General features: G+C 43.3%; 1 protein-coding gene across 1 annotated transcript in view; it reads right to left on the bottom strand.

Moving 5' to 3' along the window:
• Positions 1-19,984, bottom strand: part of LOC126238032 (uncharacterized) — a 107,515-nt gene extending 87,531 nt beyond the window's left edge. The window contains exon 1 of the mRNA XM_049947764.1: positions 19,941-19,984. Coding sequence (XP_049803721.1) covers positions 19,941-19,944 — 4 coding nt within the window. The 5' untranslated portion in view covers positions 19,945-19,984. The remainder of the gene's footprint in view (positions 1-19,940) is intronic.
• Between the last annotated feature and the right edge of the window lie 715 nt (positions 19,985-20,699).

Below are 20,699 nucleotides of genomic sequence, written 5' to 3'. Positions count from 1 at the left end.
GTGAAGAGTTTGACGGAGCGCTGAAAGACCTAAGTCGAAACAAGGCCCCCGGAGTAGACAACATTCCATTAGAACTACTGACAGCCTTGAGAGAGCCTGTCCTGACAAAACTCTACCGTCTGGTGAGCAAGATGTATGAGACAGGCGAAATACCCACAGACTTCAAGAAGAATATAATAATTCCAATCCCAAAGAAAGCAGGTGTTGACAGATGTGAAAATTACCGAACTATCAGTTTAATAAACCACGGCTGCAAAATACTAACGCGAATTCATTACAGACGAATGGAAAAACTGGTAGAAGCCGATCTCGGGGAAGATCAGTTTGGATTCCGTAGAAATGTTGGACGACGTGAGGCAATACTGACCCTACGACTTGTCTTATAAGAAACATTAAGGAAAGGCAAACCTACGTTTCTAGCATTTGCAGCCTTAGAGAAAGCTTTTGACAATGTTGACTGGAATACTCTCTTTCAAGTTCTGAAGGTGGCAGGGGTAAAATACAGGGACCGAAAGCTATTTACGATTTGTACAGAAAGCAGATGGCAGTTATAAGAGTCGAGGGACATGAAAGGGAAGCAGTGGTTGGGAAAGGAGTGAGACAGGGTTGTAGCCTCTCCCCGATGTTATTCAATCTGTATATTGAGCAAGCAGTAAAGGAAACAAAAGAAAAGTTCGGAGTAGGTATTAAAATCCATCTAGAAGAAATAAAAAGTTTGAGGTTCGCCAATGACATTGTAATTCTGTCAGAGACAGCAAAGGACTTGGAAGAGCAGTTGAACGGAATGGACAGTGTCTTGAAAGGAGGGTATAAGATGAAAATCAACAAAAGCAAAACAAGGATAATGGAATGTAGTCGAATTAAGTCGGGTGATGTTGAGGGAGTTAGATTAGGAAATGAGACACTTAAAGTAGTAAATGAGTTTTGCTATTTGGAGAGCAAAATAACTGATGATGGTCGAAGTAGAGAGGATATACAATGTAGACTGGCAATGGCAAGGAAAGCGTTTCTGAAGAAGAGAAATTTGTTAACATCGAGTATATTTTTAAGTGTCAGGAAGTCGTTTCTGAAAGTATTTGTATGGAGTGTAGCCATGTATGAAAGTGAAACATGGACGATAAATAGTTTAGACAAGAAGAGAATAGAAGCTTTCGAAATGTGCTGCTACAGAAGAATGCTGAAGATTAGATGGGTAGATCACATAACTGATGAGGAGGTATTGAATAGAATTGGGGAGGATTTTGTGGTACAACTTGACCAGAAGAAGGGATCGGTTGGTAGGACATGTTCTGAGACATCAATGGATCACCAATTTAGTACTGGAGGGCAGCGTGGAGGGTAAAAATCGTAGAGGGAGACCAAGAGATGACTACACTAAGCAGATTCAGAAGGATGTAGGCTGCAGTAAGTACTGGGAGATGAAGAATCTTGCACAGGATAGAGTAGCATGGAGAGCTGCATCAAACCAGTCTCAGAACTGAAGACCACAACAACAACAGACTTTATGTAAAAGAATTGTTATTTGTAATGTACTATTATAACAAACTGAACTCAGTAATGTAGTAGATTGTGGTATTAAATATGAATGTGGTAAGAACAGACAGACATGAAAGTAACAATATTCACAAATAACGTTCAACAAGGAAATATGTGCTACATAAAGTGTTCCTGAAATAAACATGTTTCATATTAAGACCATGCCAGTATCAGTGTTGTTGTATGGAAGTCAGTCACAAGTAAGTAATAAGGTAAACTAATTTGGGCAGCAGGAATGAGCTTTCCGAGAGGGGTTGATTGATATACCACATTATTAGGAATGTTGACATTAGGAATGACTTGCGAATCTGCAGATTATACAGTTTAGGTAGACCGTCATATAATGAGGTTTCCAAGAACGATGTAATTCATTAATGGTTTACTACATATTTCATTTATGTGTAGGTACAAATGTTAGTGTACAGATAATACGCGGTCCAGTCACATTACGCCAACGTACAGTAACCCGTCACGGACGGCAGATGCCAGCACTAATAGTGAAGGGCATATAAAGCTTGTCGGGGATATGTGCAGTTGTTGTAATGAGAGAATGAAGCAGTTTATCTGACGCCAAAAAGTGCATCATCATTGGCTTCTGAAACGGCTAACGTTGTAAACAGTTCATGCGCCAACGTGATTAAAGTACAGCGCATTAAAGTACAGCGGCCACGGAGTGATGTACGGGCGACATGTCGCAAGCTCGCAGTTTGAAGAGCACCACGATGAGTTTACCGTACCCGACTGGCCACCATATTCCCGAGAATCTCTGGGACCATCTGGATCGGGCTGTTAGCGCCATGGATTCTCAGCCGACAAACCTATCGCAGTTGGCCAAGGCATTGGTAGTCAAAATGGCTACACATTACTGTCAGTACCTTCCAGAATACCTGTGACACTCTCCCTGGTCATTGGATTTCGAATCAAGGCTGGAAGAAATTCCGAAACGGCCAAGTTTGTAAACTGTTCTATCTTTGGGGATCATATCCACACCTACGTTCAGTATGTTTTTTTTTTTATTATTTCGATCGATAGTATCTACCAGCAAGACCGTGGCGGAGTCACACAGATAGCAGTGCGTGGTTCGAAGAGCACCAGAATGAGATTACCGTACACCCCTCACCACGAAACGCCCCAGATTTAAACACAATCGAGGATCTGTGGGACTTCCTCGATCGGGCTGTTCGCGCCATGGAACTTCAACGAAGAAACCTAGCGCTGTTTGAGAGTGAGCATGGGCGCATATTCCAGTCAGTACCTTCCAGACCCCCACTACTTCTCTTCCTGCTCGTCTTGGAACCCCCGCCGTAAAAGGTGGTTTGGCAGTTGGTCACGTTACTGAGTGGTCAGGGTAATAGTGTTATATTTTTTGTAAAATATAACTTCTGCACATCTTCAGCGCAGTAATGAGTTCAATGTAAGTAAGTGTCGTAAACTGCTGTCTGTTTGATGGTGCCCAGTTACGATAGTCTAAAAATCATATTATGCACTTTAGTGTTCATAAATTTGTATGTTTGTGGTAAGTCTGGTATTATTTTTCAAATAAAAATTGGTTTCAGATTTTTTCTTATTCCGCTTGCAAGGGGGCTATTCATTTAAGATTTGTGGGGGGACCATCAGCATGTCTCTCTTTGGGAGCAAATAGGTACTAATTATTTTTATGCCTTTTTTCATTCTTGAGAATCTCCTCACAAAAAGCATACTTAATTTAATTTAATGTACACTGATGAGCTAAAACATTATGGCCACAACCCACCTTGACGGTATTGCGGGCACGTGACGCAGCAAGGAAAGAAAGTAAGCGGAAGAGAGACCAATAGGCAGTCATTATAACAAAGGCATGGGCCCAAATGCGGAAATCCACTTATGTAAGCGGTTTTGACAAAGGGCACATTGTTGTGACGTTGCGCCTGGAAATGAGAATCTCTGAAACGACGAAGCTGGTCTCCTGTTGGCGTACTACTGTCGTGAGCACCTGTGGAAAGTGGTTGAAGGATGGTGAAATAACGGGTAGCTCTGTGCTATTGGTCGAGCACGTCTCATCCCTCACTGTGTACTCTGTCAGGATAGGCAGCGATCTGTGGCAGATCTGACGACAGAGTACAACTCTGGTGCAGGCACAAGTGTTTCGGAGCCCACCGTTCAAAGACCACTGTTGAAAAAGGAGCTCCAAATCACACGACCCCTACATGTTCCTTTGTTGGCCCAACGACATCGTCAATTGCGACTGCAGTGGGCACAGCATCACCGTGGATCAACAGAAACGTCTCCACTGCCGAATGAATCGCATTTTTTGTTACACCAGGTGGATGGTTGCGTCCTTACACGCCGTCATCCAGGTGAATGGCTGCACGAAAGATGCACCGCGCCACAGATGCAGGACGGTGAGGGCAGAATTACGCTATAGGGTACACTGAGTGGGTCTTCCATGTGATCTGTGGTGGTAATCGAAGGTATCATGACAGCGGTGAACTGCGTGAACATTGTTGCCGACCACCTGCATTGATGTATGCTTGAAGTCCCCCCTACAGCGATGACATCTTCCAGCAGGATAACTATTCGTCTTGCAAGGTCAGAATCGTGCTACAGTGGTTTGAGGGGCATTATAGTGAATTCACGCTGATGTCTTGGCCAGAAAATGTGTCGATTTGTACCCATTGGAACACATATCGGGCGCCAGGTGCGTGCCCGTAACCACCATCCCGTAATTTGCGAGAACTGTTATCTGCGCGTAGACATCTATTACCACATTTTTCTGGAGCCCAGTCAAGAACTTGTACAATCCATGCAAAGCAGAATCTCTATTGTACCCTGTTTGAAAAGTGGAACAACACGCTATTTAACAGGAGATCATAATGTTTTGGCTCATTGGTGTAATCCAGTATATCGTGTATATTCACTCATGAATGCTTTTCCGAATCCACATATTACAATTGCCTTTAATGATTTAGTTAACGTCCAATTTCTCATCTTATTAAGCTAAATTCCATTAGTCTTATGTCATGGATCCTACAAAGAGGTGTCTCTGGGAGACTGAAAAAAAATCAAGAATTTACGCTTTGTTTACGTGCAATGTAATGAAATGGCTTAACGTTACGAAATATGATCGTATTGAAATGCTAAATTATAATATAACCTAAAACATTAAATTTAAGAGTTTCTGTGAAGAACCTCTTCAATAGAATACTAGTAGCCCAACAAAAAAATTATTCATTTCGTTCTTAAATTGCACCAAGTAATCCACATGGCATTTAAGATGCTATGGTAGATACCTGAATACATGTGAATAATTGTACGAGCCATTTCTGTATTAACCAAAGATCGCTATTTATTGACAGAACACACAGAGTCTACCAAAGAGACTGCTTACACCACCCTTGTCCGCTTTCTTCTGGAGTTTTTATATTTCTGCGAAACAGGGGACCGGAGGCGTCGGATATGACACAAGAATTTGGGTGACAATCAATAAGACAAAGGCACTTTCAATGCGGCAGGGTCTTTTCATAAATTTCAATCACCAACTTTCTCCGCAGAGCATGAAAATATTTTGTTGGCGTCAGTCTACAATGATTATCATAATAAAACAAGAGAAATCAGACCTCGCCCACCTACAATGAACTTCGCACTGAACAACTTAACTTTTCGTTTTTCCTACGCGCTGCTCGAGTGTTGAACGGTAGAGAACTAGTCTCAAGATGGTTCGATGAACTCTGTGCCAGGCAATTAACTGAACTGCAGAGCAATGATGTAGACGTAGATTTAATGTTAGGCCCTTGACGTCTTTCAAAAAATTTCTGCTGGTCGTAGCTAACGAACTGAAGTAAATATTTTTCTCGTTAAGCTGTTGTCAAAATTATAAATTTTTTGAAGACGCCTGTGCAGATTATGTCAGAACTAGCATTATACATAATCCTTGCAACACGCTTCTGTAAACTTGAAAAATACAAAATAAGAGGAACTACGATAGTCTCATTTTTCTCGAGGATTTCTCCAGTGCTCCAGGCATTCGTGTAAATAAATTCTATGTGTACCGAGATTTCAACGTAATACTCTGTAAGACAGGCAGAGTGTCTCCGGCAAAGCAACTTTGGAAGAGCAGTCAGCGAAGGCTTAGCGTAGACCTGTAAGTGGTTCTGTTCTGGTACTGCCATTGTGGATTCGTTCGTCTTATCCCGTCACGAGTCGAGAAGCGGAGAGTGCAAAGGCGGAATGGCAAAGGGCGGGGGATAAGCAAACAGACACGTGTCCCTCGCCGCTCTAGAAGCCTCCACTCTTCGTGAAAGCCCCCCCGCTGCCTTCCAGGACCAGTTTTGCTTAGCGTGAGCGGTATGGCGACGATAGTATACAGAAGTTGTAAACCGTGGCACGGTTTGTGAAACTTCCACAACACGAAGGAATATTCAGAAAGGAATAAAATTCGGTCAACATAAAACCTATAAGGACGGGGTTGAAAAGTTCTCGATCTGGCACTGAAAAGATTTTGTAGATAAAAATTCACGTATATTTTCTACGTAGTCCCTTTTAAGCCCAGGTGCTTTGCGCAATGTTCTTATATTGAATAGCGCCTTTCAGAAAGGCCTGTCTGCGATGGATTACTTCTTGATTCGACTCAAAAGGCTTTTCAGCCATGAAATACTTTGGACGTCGCCATATGGGACCATCATGGGGCGTCAAGTATGCTGAAAAGAATATACCTACAGCTCGACTAGAAATCGCGTAGTTTTGTACCGACAACTCGACTACAAACCCGTAGTTTTGTGGAAAGTTTTTTTTAGAAAAGAAAAAAACCAAGGGCTCTTGTTAAATAGTCAACAAGAGGAATCTCATTTTTGTTCCATAAATACCGGTCACATCCTTTCCATCAGGTGACATCACCTTCATATATTTTAATGCACGACCACTGGCTTGAACTCTCAACTTTGGTTGATGTCTCGCTTCTGGCTTGATGTGGTTCACTCACGCCTCATGAGTACCATATCAGCGCCTGCTAACGAAACCACTGTCATATTGGGTATCGAATGACACTTGTGAATGGGTTGAGGATATCCTGACAGGGAAGACGAATCATATTATCTCGGATGGGGAGTTATCGACAAATGTAAAAATAACTTCAGGCGTGCTCTAGCGAAATGCCTTGGGAGTGTTGTGCTTCATGGTAATGTTAATGACCTTGAACATTAAATAGCAACCTCAGATATTTGGTAGAGGATACAATAATCTAGAACGAAGTAAAGTGTGAGAAAAGTCGCGCAAATATTCCTTCATATCTTGATGATATTTCAGAGTGGTGCAAAGTTGGTAACTTGCATTAAATGTTGAGAAAAATAAAATTCTGCCCTCCATGAAATTAAAAACGCCTCGTTTCTTTTGACTGCAATACCAGTGAATCACAATTACTATTGGCCAACCCCTACAAATACTGGATGGAACAATTTGTAGGGGTCACATAAGCACAGTTGTAAGTAAAAATGATAGTAGACTTCGGATCAATGGTAGGATTTTGTATTCTGCAAAGGAAATTGATTGTTGAATACTCATGGGACCCCTCCCAAAGTATTGCTCAAGTACATGGAGCCCATACTAAATAGAAGTAAGTGAGGATATTGAACCTGCTAAGCGTTCGCAATTCTGACAGGAAAAGGGGGAAGTGACGTACACAACGCACACCGTGAAGTAGCTTGGGGGCTGCACAAGTAGCTGTAGAAGTATAAGCAACAATTTTAGAATAAAAAAATGTATAGTCCGGCTCTAATGGAAAATAATTCTAAATTCGAATAGCTCAAGTCGAACTGCTCGTGATGTGCAGACTAGTCGTAACTGGAAACAATCTGAAAAAGAAAGAGGGAGAGGGAGAAGTATCCTCACTGTACCAAATCGACTTCAAGAGACTGAATGAGTGCAATTTCCTAAGTGATAAAGTTGTGTCCAGTATGAGGTAGTTGCAATAAAACACTTCAATTTTGTACCAGAAGGACTTTTTCTTCACTCACGGGCCAGCCTCATTCATCTACGTTTTCATTAGCTATGTATCGTATCGCATAACTGCCCTTCATTCCATTTTTATGCAGTACAATCGTAGGCCGGAAGATTACAATTTAACGTCTCATCGACGACGGAGTCATCAGAAATTAGTAATAAGCTCGAATTTTCCTACAAGTTTGGGCAAGAAAACTGACCGTGACCTGCCAATGCAACAATAGTTCTCCTGGTATTCGCCTTCATCCATTTAGGGAAACCATAGAACACTAAAATCTGACTCGCCGGACGTGGATTTGAAACTTGCTATGTCGAATGTGAACTCTTACAATCTTTTTGGGCGCTCTAAACCAACAACGTCCTCAAAAATGCGAGCCTGGGCTTTTATCCACTGGACCGGCTCGTTTGGTGGTTCTATCATGTGCTTCGGATATGAAGTTTTTGTTGGAGATTTTATGCTGGACCTTTGTAGGAACTGATACAGCTGATTTGTGAGGTAGGAAGCGAAACGATTCTTTGTTTGTTACCAATGTACATACATTGTCTATGAGAAACCTCATATCACATAGGGCAGAGAATTACAGCTGAAACGGGAAGACACAAAGTTCACAGACGCACAAGACTCATGAGTTACTGGGGAGATCATTGTTCGATTCGTTTTTCCTCTGTTCTAGTCCACTGTCAAGCTTAGAAAGATGTCAGTTCTTGTTCTGTAAGTTAATTACTATTGCCGTCAATGAGATCTTCGTTCTCTTTGACGTCTTGGAACTACGATCCAATAAATGAAGTACAATGATTTTATATACACTCCTGGAAATGGAAAAAAGAACACATTGACACCGGTGTGTCAGACCCACCATACTTGCTCCGGACACTGCGAGAGGGCTGTACAAGCAATGATCACACGCACGGCACAGCGGACACACCAGGAACCGCGGTGTTGGCCGTCGAATGGCGCTAGCTGCGCGGCATTTGTGCACCGCCGCCGTCAGTGTCAGCCAGTTTGCCGTGGCATACGGAGCTCCATCGCAGTCTTTAACACTGGTAGCATGCCGCGACAGCGTGGACGTGAACCGTATGTGCAGTTGACGGACTTTGAGCGAGGGCGTATAGTGGGCATGCGGGAGGCCGGGTGGACGTACCGCCGAATTGCTCATCACGTGGGACGTGAGGTCTCCACAGTACATCGATGTTGTCGCCAGTGGTCGGCGGAAGGTGCACGTGCCCGTCGACCTGGGACCGGACCGCAGCGACGCACGGATGCACGCCAAGACCGTAGGATCCTACGCAGTGCCGTAGGGGACCGCACCGCCACTTCCCAGCAAATTAGGGACACTGTTGCTCCTGGGGTATCGGCGAGGACCATTCGCAACCGTCTCCATGAAGCTGGGCTACGGTCCCGCACACCGTTAGGCCGTCTTCCGCTCACGCCCCAACATCGTGCAGCCCGCCTCCAGTGGTGTCGCGACAGGCGTGAATGGAGGGACGAATGGAGACGTGTCGTCTTCAGCGATGAGAGTCGCTTCTGCCTTGGTGCCAATGATGGTCGTATGCGTGTTTGGCGCCGTGCAGGTGAGCGCCACAATCAGGACTGCATACGACCGAGGCACACAGGGCCAACACCCGGCATCATGGTGTGGGGAGCGATCTCCTACACTGGCCGTACACCACTGGTGATCGTCGAGGGGACAATGAATAGTGCACGGTACATCCAAACCGTCATCGAACCCATCGTTCTACCATTCCTAGACCGGCAAGGGAACTTGCTGTTCCAACAGGACAATGCACGTCCGCATGTATCCCGTGCCACCCAACGTGCTCTAGAAGGTGTAAGTCAACTACCCTGGCCAGCAAGATCTCCGGATCTGTCCCCCATTGAGCATGTTTGGGACTGGATGAAGCGTCGTCTCACGCGGTCTGCACGTCCGGCACGAAGGCTGGTCCAACTGAGGCGCCAGGTGGAAATGGCATGGCAAGCCGTTCCAAAGGACTACATCCAGCATCTCTACGATCGTCTCCATGGGAGAATAGCAGCCTGCATTGCTGCGAAAGGTGGATATACACTGTACTAGTGCCGACATTGTGCATGCTCTGTTGCCTGTGTCTATGTGCCTGTGGTTCTGTCAGTGTGATCATGTGATGTATCTGACCCCAGGAATGTGTCAATAAAGTTTCCCCTTCCTGGGACAATGAATTCACGGTGTTCTTATTTCAATTTCCAGGAGTGTACATAGGGTCAATCGTAATATTAACATACCTTTTATTTATTATTTTAAGAAGGGGACATTTATTAATACTAGTTTTTTCGTATTATTTATGTACTGGCAAACAGAGACGGCAACCCGATTTCCTCTATAATTGGCTCGGCAACACGCCTCCAGTCGGGAGGTGAAACATCTGTTGTTCTCGGCAGCGCCTCTTCGGTGTCCATAACGATCATCCGCTGGGATAAACAGCGGACGGAAGCGGTTTGTCTTGCAGGTGACGACTGCATCGGAAAAGACCGTCAATATCATATGCAACAGCTTGTAAAGGAAAATCTGTGTGAGACAACACTTAAAGCAGTGTTAATTTAATGGTTACGGAGTACGATGGAGTGTCCGCGGGGAACTCACTAAGTTTGACTAGCGTACTGCTCCAGTCTCTATTTACCTCTCCTTACCGGTAGTAATTTTTGGTGTATTCTGTGGCAGGAACATCCGAGGCAGCAGTAGATATTTTGGTCGTTACAGTATTCTTGTACATCCATGAGCTGTCAATTACAATGAGACCAACATTCATTTACGTCGATGAATTTTTCTCAAATTACAGCAGAATGCGACAGAAGGTACTTTTGATCGTGCCATTATGTAAAAATAATATTGTGCGGAAAAGCTATCGGGCGATGATGGTAATTATGACAATGTTTTATTATAAAAGTAACGGAATGCAACAATAGTTCTCACTGTATTTGGGAAGAATATATCATGTCAAAACAGATTGAGGTACGAAAAGAACTATAATTCTCCTCTTACTGTTATCATATGTTTATAAATAATGATGTTACTCAATCTTGGACACCAGAGTATGGGAGCTCCGAGGTTACTACACTGGATTCACATTCGGTAGGACGACGGTTTAAATCTCCGTCGGGCCATCCAGATTTAGATTTTCCGCGATTTTACGCCAGGCAAATGCTGGGATGATTCCCTTAAAATGCCACGGCCGGTTTCCCTCCCCATCCTTCCGCAATCCGAGCTCGTGTTCCATCTGTAAAGGCCATAGTGTCGACGGACGTCGAACTGTAACCATCCTTCTTACTCCTTCAATTTTAGATAATACATGTGACCAGATTTATTTTGCTAAACGTTGGCACTGGTTTAGTATTTTTTCTTGAGAACCTTTTGTTTATTTTTCCACAGAAAAATGTCTACCGTTTCTTACCACGTGAAGCACTAAGAAACGTATCGGTTTTAAAGAGACGAAGGTAACTTTGACTGATCGAAAGTACAAACTGCATGATCCTTTGCTATTAACGTACTTTTGACCGTCATTAGTATATTAGGCGATCTCGATTTGAAAAGATTTATTATTCTGATTCCTGTTCCTCTCTTTTTGCTGTTGCTTTTTACTTTAAAGGTCGTATGAATTAAGTAGTGACAGCTTAAGGGACTCAAGTACAGATGCGCATTGCTTAAATCTTCCATTGGAAATTGTACATTGCATAAACGGCTACCGAGAAAAACTGCAGAAGTCATACTGGTCATGTTCCTCTGCATATACACAGAAGCGCAAAATATACTGGTATAGTACTGGTATTCAAGTACAGAGATTTGCGAACAGGCAGAATAGGGCGCTGGACCGCAACGCCTATATAAAGCAAGTGTCTGGCGCAGTTGTTAGATCGGTTACTGCTGTTACAATGGCAGGTTATCAATATTTAAGTGAGTTTGAACGTGGTGTTATAGTCGGCGCACGAGCGATGGGACACAGCATCTGCGAGGTAGCGATGAAGTGGGCATTTTCCCATACGACCATTTGACGAGTATGCCGTGCATATCAGGAATCCGGTAAAACATTAGATCTCTGACATCGCTGCAGCCGGAAAAAGATCCTGCAAGAACGGGACCAACGACGACCGAAGAGAACCGTTCAACGTGACAGAAATGCAACCCTTCCCCAAACTGCAGCAGATTTCAATGGTGCGCCATCAATAAGTGTCAGCGTGGGAAACATTCAGCGAAACATCATCGAGATGGGGTTTCGGAGCTGAAAGCCCGCTGGTGTACCATTGGTGACTGCACGACACAAAGCTTTACACTTCGCCTGGGCCCGTCAACACCGACTTCGGGCTATTGATAACTGAAAACGTGTTGCCTGGTCTCGTTTCAAAATGTTTCGAGCGGATGGACGAGTTCGGGTATGGACACAACCTCATGAGTCCATGGACCCTGCATATCATCAGGAGACTGTTCAAGCTGGTGGAGGCTCTGTACTGGTGCGAAACGTGTGCAGCTGGAGTGACATGCGACCCCTGATACGTCTAGGTACGACTCTGACAGGTGACATGCATGTATGCATCCTGTTTGATCATCTGCATCCATTCATATCCATAGTGCATTCCGACAATCCCGGCAGGACAATGCGACACCCCACACGTCCATAACTGCTACAAATGGCTCTAGGTACACTCTTCTGGCTTTAAACACTTGCTCTGGCCACCAAACATCTCAGAAATGAACATTATTGAGCGTATGTGGGATGCCTTGCAACGTACTGTTCAGAAGAGATCTCCACTCCTCATACTCTTACGGATTAATAGTAGCCCCGCAGGATTCATGGTGTCATTTCCCTTCACCACTACTTCAGACATTTGTCGAGTCCATGCTACGTCGTGTTGCGGCACTTCTGTGTGCTCGCGGGGGCCCTACACGATATTAGTCAGGTGTACCAGTTTCTTAGGTTCTTCAGTGTATTTTTCCGTGTTATTTCTGCTATCCTGTTTCCTAACTTGTATCAGACTACAAAAGAGGTTATGGTTTCTTACATTTGCGAAGGTTGTGTGACAGAACGATTCAACGACCTGTACCACACGAGTCGCCACGTAGTAGGTAGAATAACTGACACTTTCTGGCATCGTAGTAAGATTAGTGATTTTTTGGAGTGTGAACAACGTAGCCTAGTTAGTGAAACAGAATCCTATTATTTTACACAAGAAGTGGCAGACATACTATTACACTGTGGTTTAACCAACGGTTTTAATTAACAGTACGTGTCGTGTATGCCAATGTCGACCTCCACGGCGCATCTCATGGTCCAGTGACTTGCCGGGGGTGGGAGGACAAGGGATCGCAGTAGACCTCGAACAGTTTCTCAGATATGGGGAAGCGAGTGATGCGACCAGATAGCCTTAAGAAAAGAGTACGAGGATTTGGAAATGCTGGAAGATACAATGTCAATGATGCACGATCAGTTACTTTATCCTTATCGTTATCAGAATGTGTAACCTGTCAGGCGACAAGACGACTAGTTCTACAAATGGAGTATAAGAATTTCTGAAGATCCGTAGCTTACATTTTGCACTTTATTTAAGGGTTTAGTGTGATTTACACAGAGTGGGATAATTAATTCTCACAGTAGTCGGAGAGTTGCTTCTGTCCAGGAGCAACTCTCCAACCGATCATAAAGCAAGACATAAGAATCGCCGGCCGCTGTGGCCGAGCGGTTCTAGGCGCTTCAATCCGGAACCACGCGACCGCTACGATCGCAGGTTCGAATCCTGCCTCGAGCATAGCTGTGAGTGAAGTCCTTAGATTAGTTAGGTTTAAGTAGTTCTAAGTTCTAGGGGACTGATGACCTCAGATGTTAAGTCCCATAGTGCTCAGAGCCATTTGAACATAAGCATCGCAGTAGTATCAATGTGTGAGCAGCAATAGTTAACTAATTCTGTTTGCGCGACATATCGCCCACGCTATTGGCGAACGTTACTCTTACAGAAAGACAACAGATGTTGCTTACGATTGACAGAAGATCATCTCATTTTCTAAACGTCAGCAGTAGCCCCACCCGATTCTTTAAGTAATGGATATCCCCTGAATAAAATAGCTTCAAAACTTTTGATTACTATACAAATGAGTTCATGTGTTAAATATTTGAAATTAAGAATGTCAGATCCTTACGATTAAAGGTGCAAAAACCTAATTATGTCGTTTTTATTAGTTTCGAATTATTCACCCATTATACAGGGTTATTACAAATGATTGAAGCGATTTCACAGCTCTACAATAACTTTATTATTTGAGATATTCTCACAATGCTTTGCACACACATACAAAATCTCAAGAAGTTTTTTTAGGCATTCACAAATGTTCGATATGTGCCACTTTAGTGATTCGGCAGACATCAAGCCGATAATCAAGTTCCTCCCACACTCGGCGCAGCATGTCCCCATAAATGAGTTCGAAAGCATCGTTGATGCGAGCTCGCAGTTCTGGCACGTTTCTTGGTAGAGGAGGTTTAAACACTGAAACTTTCACATAACCCCACAGAAAGAAATCGCATGGGGTTAAGTCGGGAGAGCGTGGAGGCCATGACATGAATTTCTGATCATGATCTCCACCACGACCGATCCATCGGTTTTCCAATCTCCTGTTTAAGAAATGCCGAACATCATGATGGAAGTGCGGTGGAGCACCATCCTGTTGAAAGATGAAGTCGGCGCTGTCGGTCTTCAGTTGTGGCATGAGCCAATTTTCCAGCATGTCCAGATACACGCGTGAAACTTGCCCGCACGCGTTCAACCGTTTCCTCGCTCACTGCAGGCCGACCCGTTGATTTCCCCTTACAGAGGCATCCAGAAGCTTTAAACTGCGCATACCATCGCCGAATGGAGTTAGTAGTTGGTGGATCTTTGTTGAACTTCGTCCTGAAGTGTCGTTGCACTGTTGTGACTGACTGATGTGAGTGCATTTCAAGCACGACATACGCTTTCTCGGCTCCTGTCGCTATTTTGTCTCACTGCGCTCTCGAGCGCTCTGGCGGCAGAAACCTGAAGTGCGGCTTCAGCCGAACAAAACTTTATGAGTTTTTCTACGTATCTGTAGTGTGTCGTGACCATATGTCAATGAATGGAGCTACAGTGAATTTATGAAATCGCTTCAATCATTTGTAATAGCCCTGTACTCTCATTATCAAACATTGTATGAGTACAGTCTGCGTAATTTGGTCTCCAATTTAAGAAAGGCTAGTTTTGCACGCATCTCAGTATGTATGACGGCATATCTTCTGAAATATAATTATGTAAGTACATTCAGTGGTATAAAAGGCTACTGTATGCAAAATGTGTTGCGAACAGAGATGGCAGTAAAGAAGTATGCCAGCTGCTGAAATTGTTTTGGCATGAATAGCAAAAATGTAGTATGCGATAAACATTTTTTTCTATCATCATTTTATGACCAGAGTTCAGCGAAAAGAAGCTTCAAGAAGGTATGAAATTATGTGGAAAGTTTCTTGGAAGTCGCGAAGTGCTGTCATTGTCAATTATTTGATGAATATAGACTGGGTAATTTGCTCGTCATGAATCATACTGCCTCCAGTCAGAAACACATTGAAATGTTTGTAAAGGTTTTGCACGGCAGGTTATGCTGAGAAATAATAGTTAAGGAAAAATTTAATATATTGCGCTGTTTCCGAGTCAATTAGCATTGAAATTAGCCAATCTGGTCGTTGCGCAGGCAAATTCAAGTGGCCCACCAGACACGGTGCCACCAAACATGTTCTTCAATTGGTTTCCTGAAACCGAACAAGAGAGCGATACAGAAGCTGGACATTGGATGGTAATAAGGATCGAAATCGAGCCAAAAGCGAAGTAGTCTTGTGCGTTATAGTCTACATACGAGAATAACCGACACTAATTCTGTCTTGCAGGACAGTTGGATTTGCGCGAGCAACGGCCTCATTGATTAGGTTAGAAGTTAATTAACTCGGAAAAGGCGCAACGTACTGAATTTTTTATGAACAGTTATTTCTCAGCAAAACCTACTGTGCAGAATCCTAACGAGCTTTCCAGGCTAGTTTTTCTAAGTTTAATACTTCACTTGTTGTGTCAAACGTTTAACGTAAAATTATACCCCTTAGCGTACGGAATATGACAGAATTTCAAAAAAATAAGAAAGACAACCTGCAGCTGGATCCGTGCACCGTGCCCCGTGTTAGTCTTTTGGTAACATAGATGCGATAGTACCTAATACAGGGACCTGTGACATGGCCCACCCGTTCACGTTACTTTAATCCCTTCGATTTCCAGCAGTACTCACCAGTCAACTTTGCCGTGTAACGTAGATCATGGTTTTGTACGACGCCCCTGTGTCAGTCGGTACCAGCTCGAAGGCTATTTTTCGCTGATATGCCTTTCCAAAGTTTGCTACACTGCTTACAACAGGCATGTTTCTTGACATTATATTTACAATGCGACAGGAAGTCACCCTATTTACGTAACGCTAGGGGAGGTGTGGCTAACCGGATCTAGCGGATCTGGTCTTTCTCTGTAATTTTATGTCGCTGGAATAACTTGTCGTTACAAGGAAACTACCTACTGATCATTGCAGTGTGTGGCAATATTAGTGTATTCGTAGACTAATTCCTCCTGGAAACATCGTATTTTTCGAATTTCATCGCTGCAACACCTCTTGATTCAAATCTAGTATCTTCCCCCCCCCCCCTCCCAAAAAAAAAAAAAAAAAAACGAAAAGCGCAACGTCACCAGAGTTTTGAGGGAAGGTTACAGCACCTCCTTTGAGTTTAAGAAAAATTAAATAATATCACCACATCAGCAGTTGTTCCTCTAAAATTGCAATTAGAGACGAATGAACTGCAAAATTCTACTCCAGTAAAGGAGAGGTATCAACACCAAGACTTTCCTACAGTGTTAACTTGACATAAAAGAGCGAGACTTTCTCCGAACTACAAAGAAAAGCAGCCGCGACTATATCTTTCTTTGGGTCAACATTTTGTTGTGAACTATTTTTTCTCGTCGTGCATTGAATAAAAATGCGTATTTTGAAGATCCAAGTTTGACGATCCAACATTAAAGTGCATACTGCATCTGGTGTCGTAACATTATGACACAAAATATTTTCTCCCCTGCAAAAATAAAAATAATTAAAAATTTAAGTTTGGCAGGGGTAATAACGTGGTAGTACTTTTAGTTTCATTCCAATTTTTCATTTCAAGCGCAGCGTCTAGTTAGATTAATTTTTAAAAAACGTCGCATCACGAAGGAAGGAAATCGGTAGATGCGATGTATTTGTAAAGAGAAAAAAGATTACAGTTTCAGAAAAACTGGATGATTTATTCAAAGGAAAGAGCTACAGAAGTAGAGCAAGTCAGTATCAGTTGTTCCTCCTCTCACTCTTATGCAAAGAGTTATTCGGCTTCGCATTGATTGACACAGTTGTTGGACATCCTCCTGAGGGATACAATGCCAAATTCTGTCCAATTGGCATATTAGTTGGTCAAAACCCCCGCGATGGTTGGCGGGACCTGCCAATAATGCTCCAAAAATTCTCAGTTGGCCAGAGATCCGGCGACCTTATTGGCCAAAGTCTTAGCTACATAAAACTTCGTAAACTGTATGGACACATTCTTCCCTGACGTAAATAGAAATCAAATTAACATAACACTAAAATTGTAGGAGGACATTATGAAGCAAATTTCATAATTATAATTTACCAAAGAATATTTGTAAAAAGTAACATGTTGGAAATACCGAAACGTCTGTAAAATACAAGATTAGATTACTCACTAAATTTCTCAGTTGTTTTGTTTTGCCGCTAATATTGCCAGTCATATTTTTGTAAAGTAGAATTTATTAGAGGAAGAGCTGACGGGGAAGAGTGCTCAAGAGACTTCATGGCAAGCAATTGTTTGGTAGAGCTCATGGAGAGCCAATAGTAAAACATTGCTTGAAAATATGAAATTCTTCAAATAATCAATATCCTGTAAATGACGGGAGGAGGAGTGAAAGATGTAATAAACAGAAGATGTATATAATCAGAACTGGAATTTTCGTTTTCGCTGTGAGGAAAAGAATACGATTTCATCGATTTGCTAACTACTAGCACTTTTTTGACACAAAGATAAAGAGATTTCGACGTGAGTACAAGAGTGCATCTAAAACGGAAAAGTACACATTTTATACAGCTGTGCACGTCACCTTTTAATTAAATTGGCATGATTGTATTTAACACATTTGATATTGAAAAGTGGAAAGCGGTGGCCAGCGACAACTTGTTTTGGAAGAAGGAAAAGGGGAAGGAGAAGAGTACGCCAGTTGTCTCCAGAAATGTCAAGTGTAAAAACCGCCACGTGATGGAAGAAGAACTGAAATTCTTCGCTTTCTACAAATGCACATGTCCAGACCAGAGCAAGAACCTGTTTACATATTTTTTTAAAAAAAAAAAGAAAAAGCGAACAACAAGCTTGCTACAGTTAATACCTTTTCTCAATTGCACTCACGATCAGAATTGTAATCGAAAATTTGTTGGGTGTACCGTAGCGTGTGAGTGCATCACAAACTTGCGCAGGTTAGCTTGTATGAGGGATAGTCATAACGTATTCATTATCATCTTAAAAAGTAATGATACGCAATTAATCCTTCTTTTGATAATGTATGACATATTGCTATGAAAGATACCGCAATTGTACATGTTTTAAAACATTTATTTCAACAGTCTCAGTTGAAAATTCTCATAAATGATTACTAGTTTCGGTCAGTTAATAAACATCTTCAGATCTTTTTATCAAAAGCTTTTTTTTCGTTTGATGGCTGCTCATTAATCATATCTGAAGATGATCATTAAGTGGTCGTATCTAGTAATACTTTGTGACACTTTGCTACTGAAACCGTTAAAATAAAAATTTATAAAATATATCAAAAACTTTTGTCTGTTTGTACACACATGACTGATGTTCAGGTACGCATTGAAATCCCCATGGCATAGTGTCGCAGCACGCTGGTAAAGATGCCAAAGCTAAGAAGCGCAGCTCTTAGATAAAGTGGAGCACCGCATGATGATTCATTTTCTGCATTTGAAGGAAGACAATGCTGAGGTACAAGCTGAGTTGTTGTATAAGCTAAGTTGTTGTATACTATAACAATATATAATCATATGACAAAGTGGTTAGGTGGCGCAAACGCTTGCAGTGTTATCAGCCAAGTCTGAATAACTAAACCCGAAGTGATGTACCACCTTTCTGCGAAGAATTTGGAATAGCAATAGAAGTACAGGCTTTGGTATTGCAAGATGATCTTATCACAGTAGAGGCGACAGTGACAGAAAAAGAAAATCAGTCATGGATCAATTTTTAACATCTTGCACGGTACGCTGAATAGCAAATGTCGTCGCACGCTGTGTTTCATGACTGCCTACATCCATTCAAAGAGCACCGAATCGGTGTAGCAGAGAAATTGTTGCAACTGTGTCAGATCTGTCTAGATGACCTCTGTAGCCTAAGCTAGGTTAGGTGTATTGCTATGACCCTGCGGCATAGGAATAAGGCAAGCAGTGCACAGATGGGGATACATCACCTTCGAAAAAAGAGCAGACACAATACTCATCAGGCGAGCTGAAGCTGTTTTTCGGTACTTCCACAATGTGGTAACAGGTTATGTTCGTAAGAGACAAACCATCACAGAAGCATAATATCAAGCTCTCTTGACGACCTCATGGCAGGCTATCAAGACAAAATGTCGCGAGAAGCTGTCGAAGGATATGTTCCGCTCCACTGAAACACTCCAGTACATTCTCCACAGGACAGTGACACATCATACTTTCTCGAGTTATCAGATTTTGCATCCCACCCCTCCCCCACGCCCTCCTTATTCTCATCACATGACGCCCGTTACATATTTCTGTTTCTAGGATGAAGAGCCGCGCGGGATTAGCCGAGCGGTCTTAGGCGCCGCAGTCATGGACTGTGCGGCTGGTGCCGGCGGAGGTTCGAGTCCTCCCTCGGGCATGGGTGTGTGTGTTTGTCCTTAGGATAATTTAGGTTAAGTAGTGTGTAAGCTTAGGGACTGATGACCTCAGCAGATAAGTCCCATAAGATTTTACACACTTTTTTTTCGGATGAAGAAGCCGAGGCGGGGCAAACATTTTCGGAATGATGATGTGATTTTCGAGGTGAAAAGTTTTCTGAGAAGCTAAAATGCAGAATTGTACAAGCAAGGTCTCTGCCATGTCATCCAGCGTTGGCAAAGGTGTGTCACACTGAAAGATGAATATGTGAAGAGCGAACAGGATCAACTCCAAGCAGCTTGATTTTTTCAAGGTGGTGACTAAAACATTGTAACTACTTCTAACACAGGTACTCCTGCCTGGTAAATAGCGCTACATGTCTAGTGCCCTTAACCAGCTATGAGATGCTGCTGCGTGCGCCTGTGTAGTACTCACCCATGGTGACAGATGTCCCGTTCAGCAGTAGCGGCGACAGCGGCGACGGCAGAGCAAGTGCCGCGGCAGCCCCGCGCGCCTGCAGATATACCCGCCCGCGGTGCGCGCAGCGCCGAGAGGCGACCCTGCGCGCACGCCCGCCAGGCGGCGCGTGGGAGTGTCGGTCGCTGGGCCAGTGTGTACCGGAGGATCAGGCCGGGCTGAGCACACCCGCCGCTGCTATTGAGGCCGCTGTATCGCCAGAGCCGTACCAAACACGGCCGCTTAATTGTGGCCGCGTCGGACCAATCGCAGTCTCATATAGCCGTCATATTTCACTCCTACTTTGAGCGGCGCCGCCTGTCCGCCGATTATCCTCTCACATTTAATGACGGCTCGTTATTAGAATAGTTCTTCTCTGGAAAAAATGTTTCTGTAGAGTAAGGCTTTGTTCCACAAACTTTTCAAATAAAAGATGCTCAGCTCGCCAGTCGAGGTCGCTAGCGTACGTTAGTGCAGTGTCGTTTGACGAGCAGGTAGCCTGTACGGATCCTATTCGTATTTTTCCACTAGCAAAGAAAGAAAGAATCGTATGGCCTGTTGGCTAGGAGCCACAAAGGATAGGTTAAGCCACCCAATTGGAAACGGTCCTCTTCCTCCACGCATAATGGCACCTTTCCTCGCAATATCGATCATTTGCATGTTAAGTGCATCTCTTGAGTGTAGGTGACTGTAGGGGTGTATGTACAGCATGTTGTCAGGTTTGTGGTCCATGATGAT

This window comes from Schistocerca nitens, chromosome 1 (assembly GCF_023898315.1).
Source record: "Schistocerca nitens isolate TAMUIC-IGC-003100 chromosome 1, iqSchNite1.1, whole genome shotgun sequence".
NCBI classification, from domain to species: Eukaryota; Metazoa; Arthropoda; class Insecta; order Orthoptera; family Acrididae; genus Schistocerca; species Schistocerca nitens.
The sequence above is the reverse complement of the archived record's forward strand: the minus strand, read 5'-3'. Positions and strand labels throughout refer to the sequence as shown.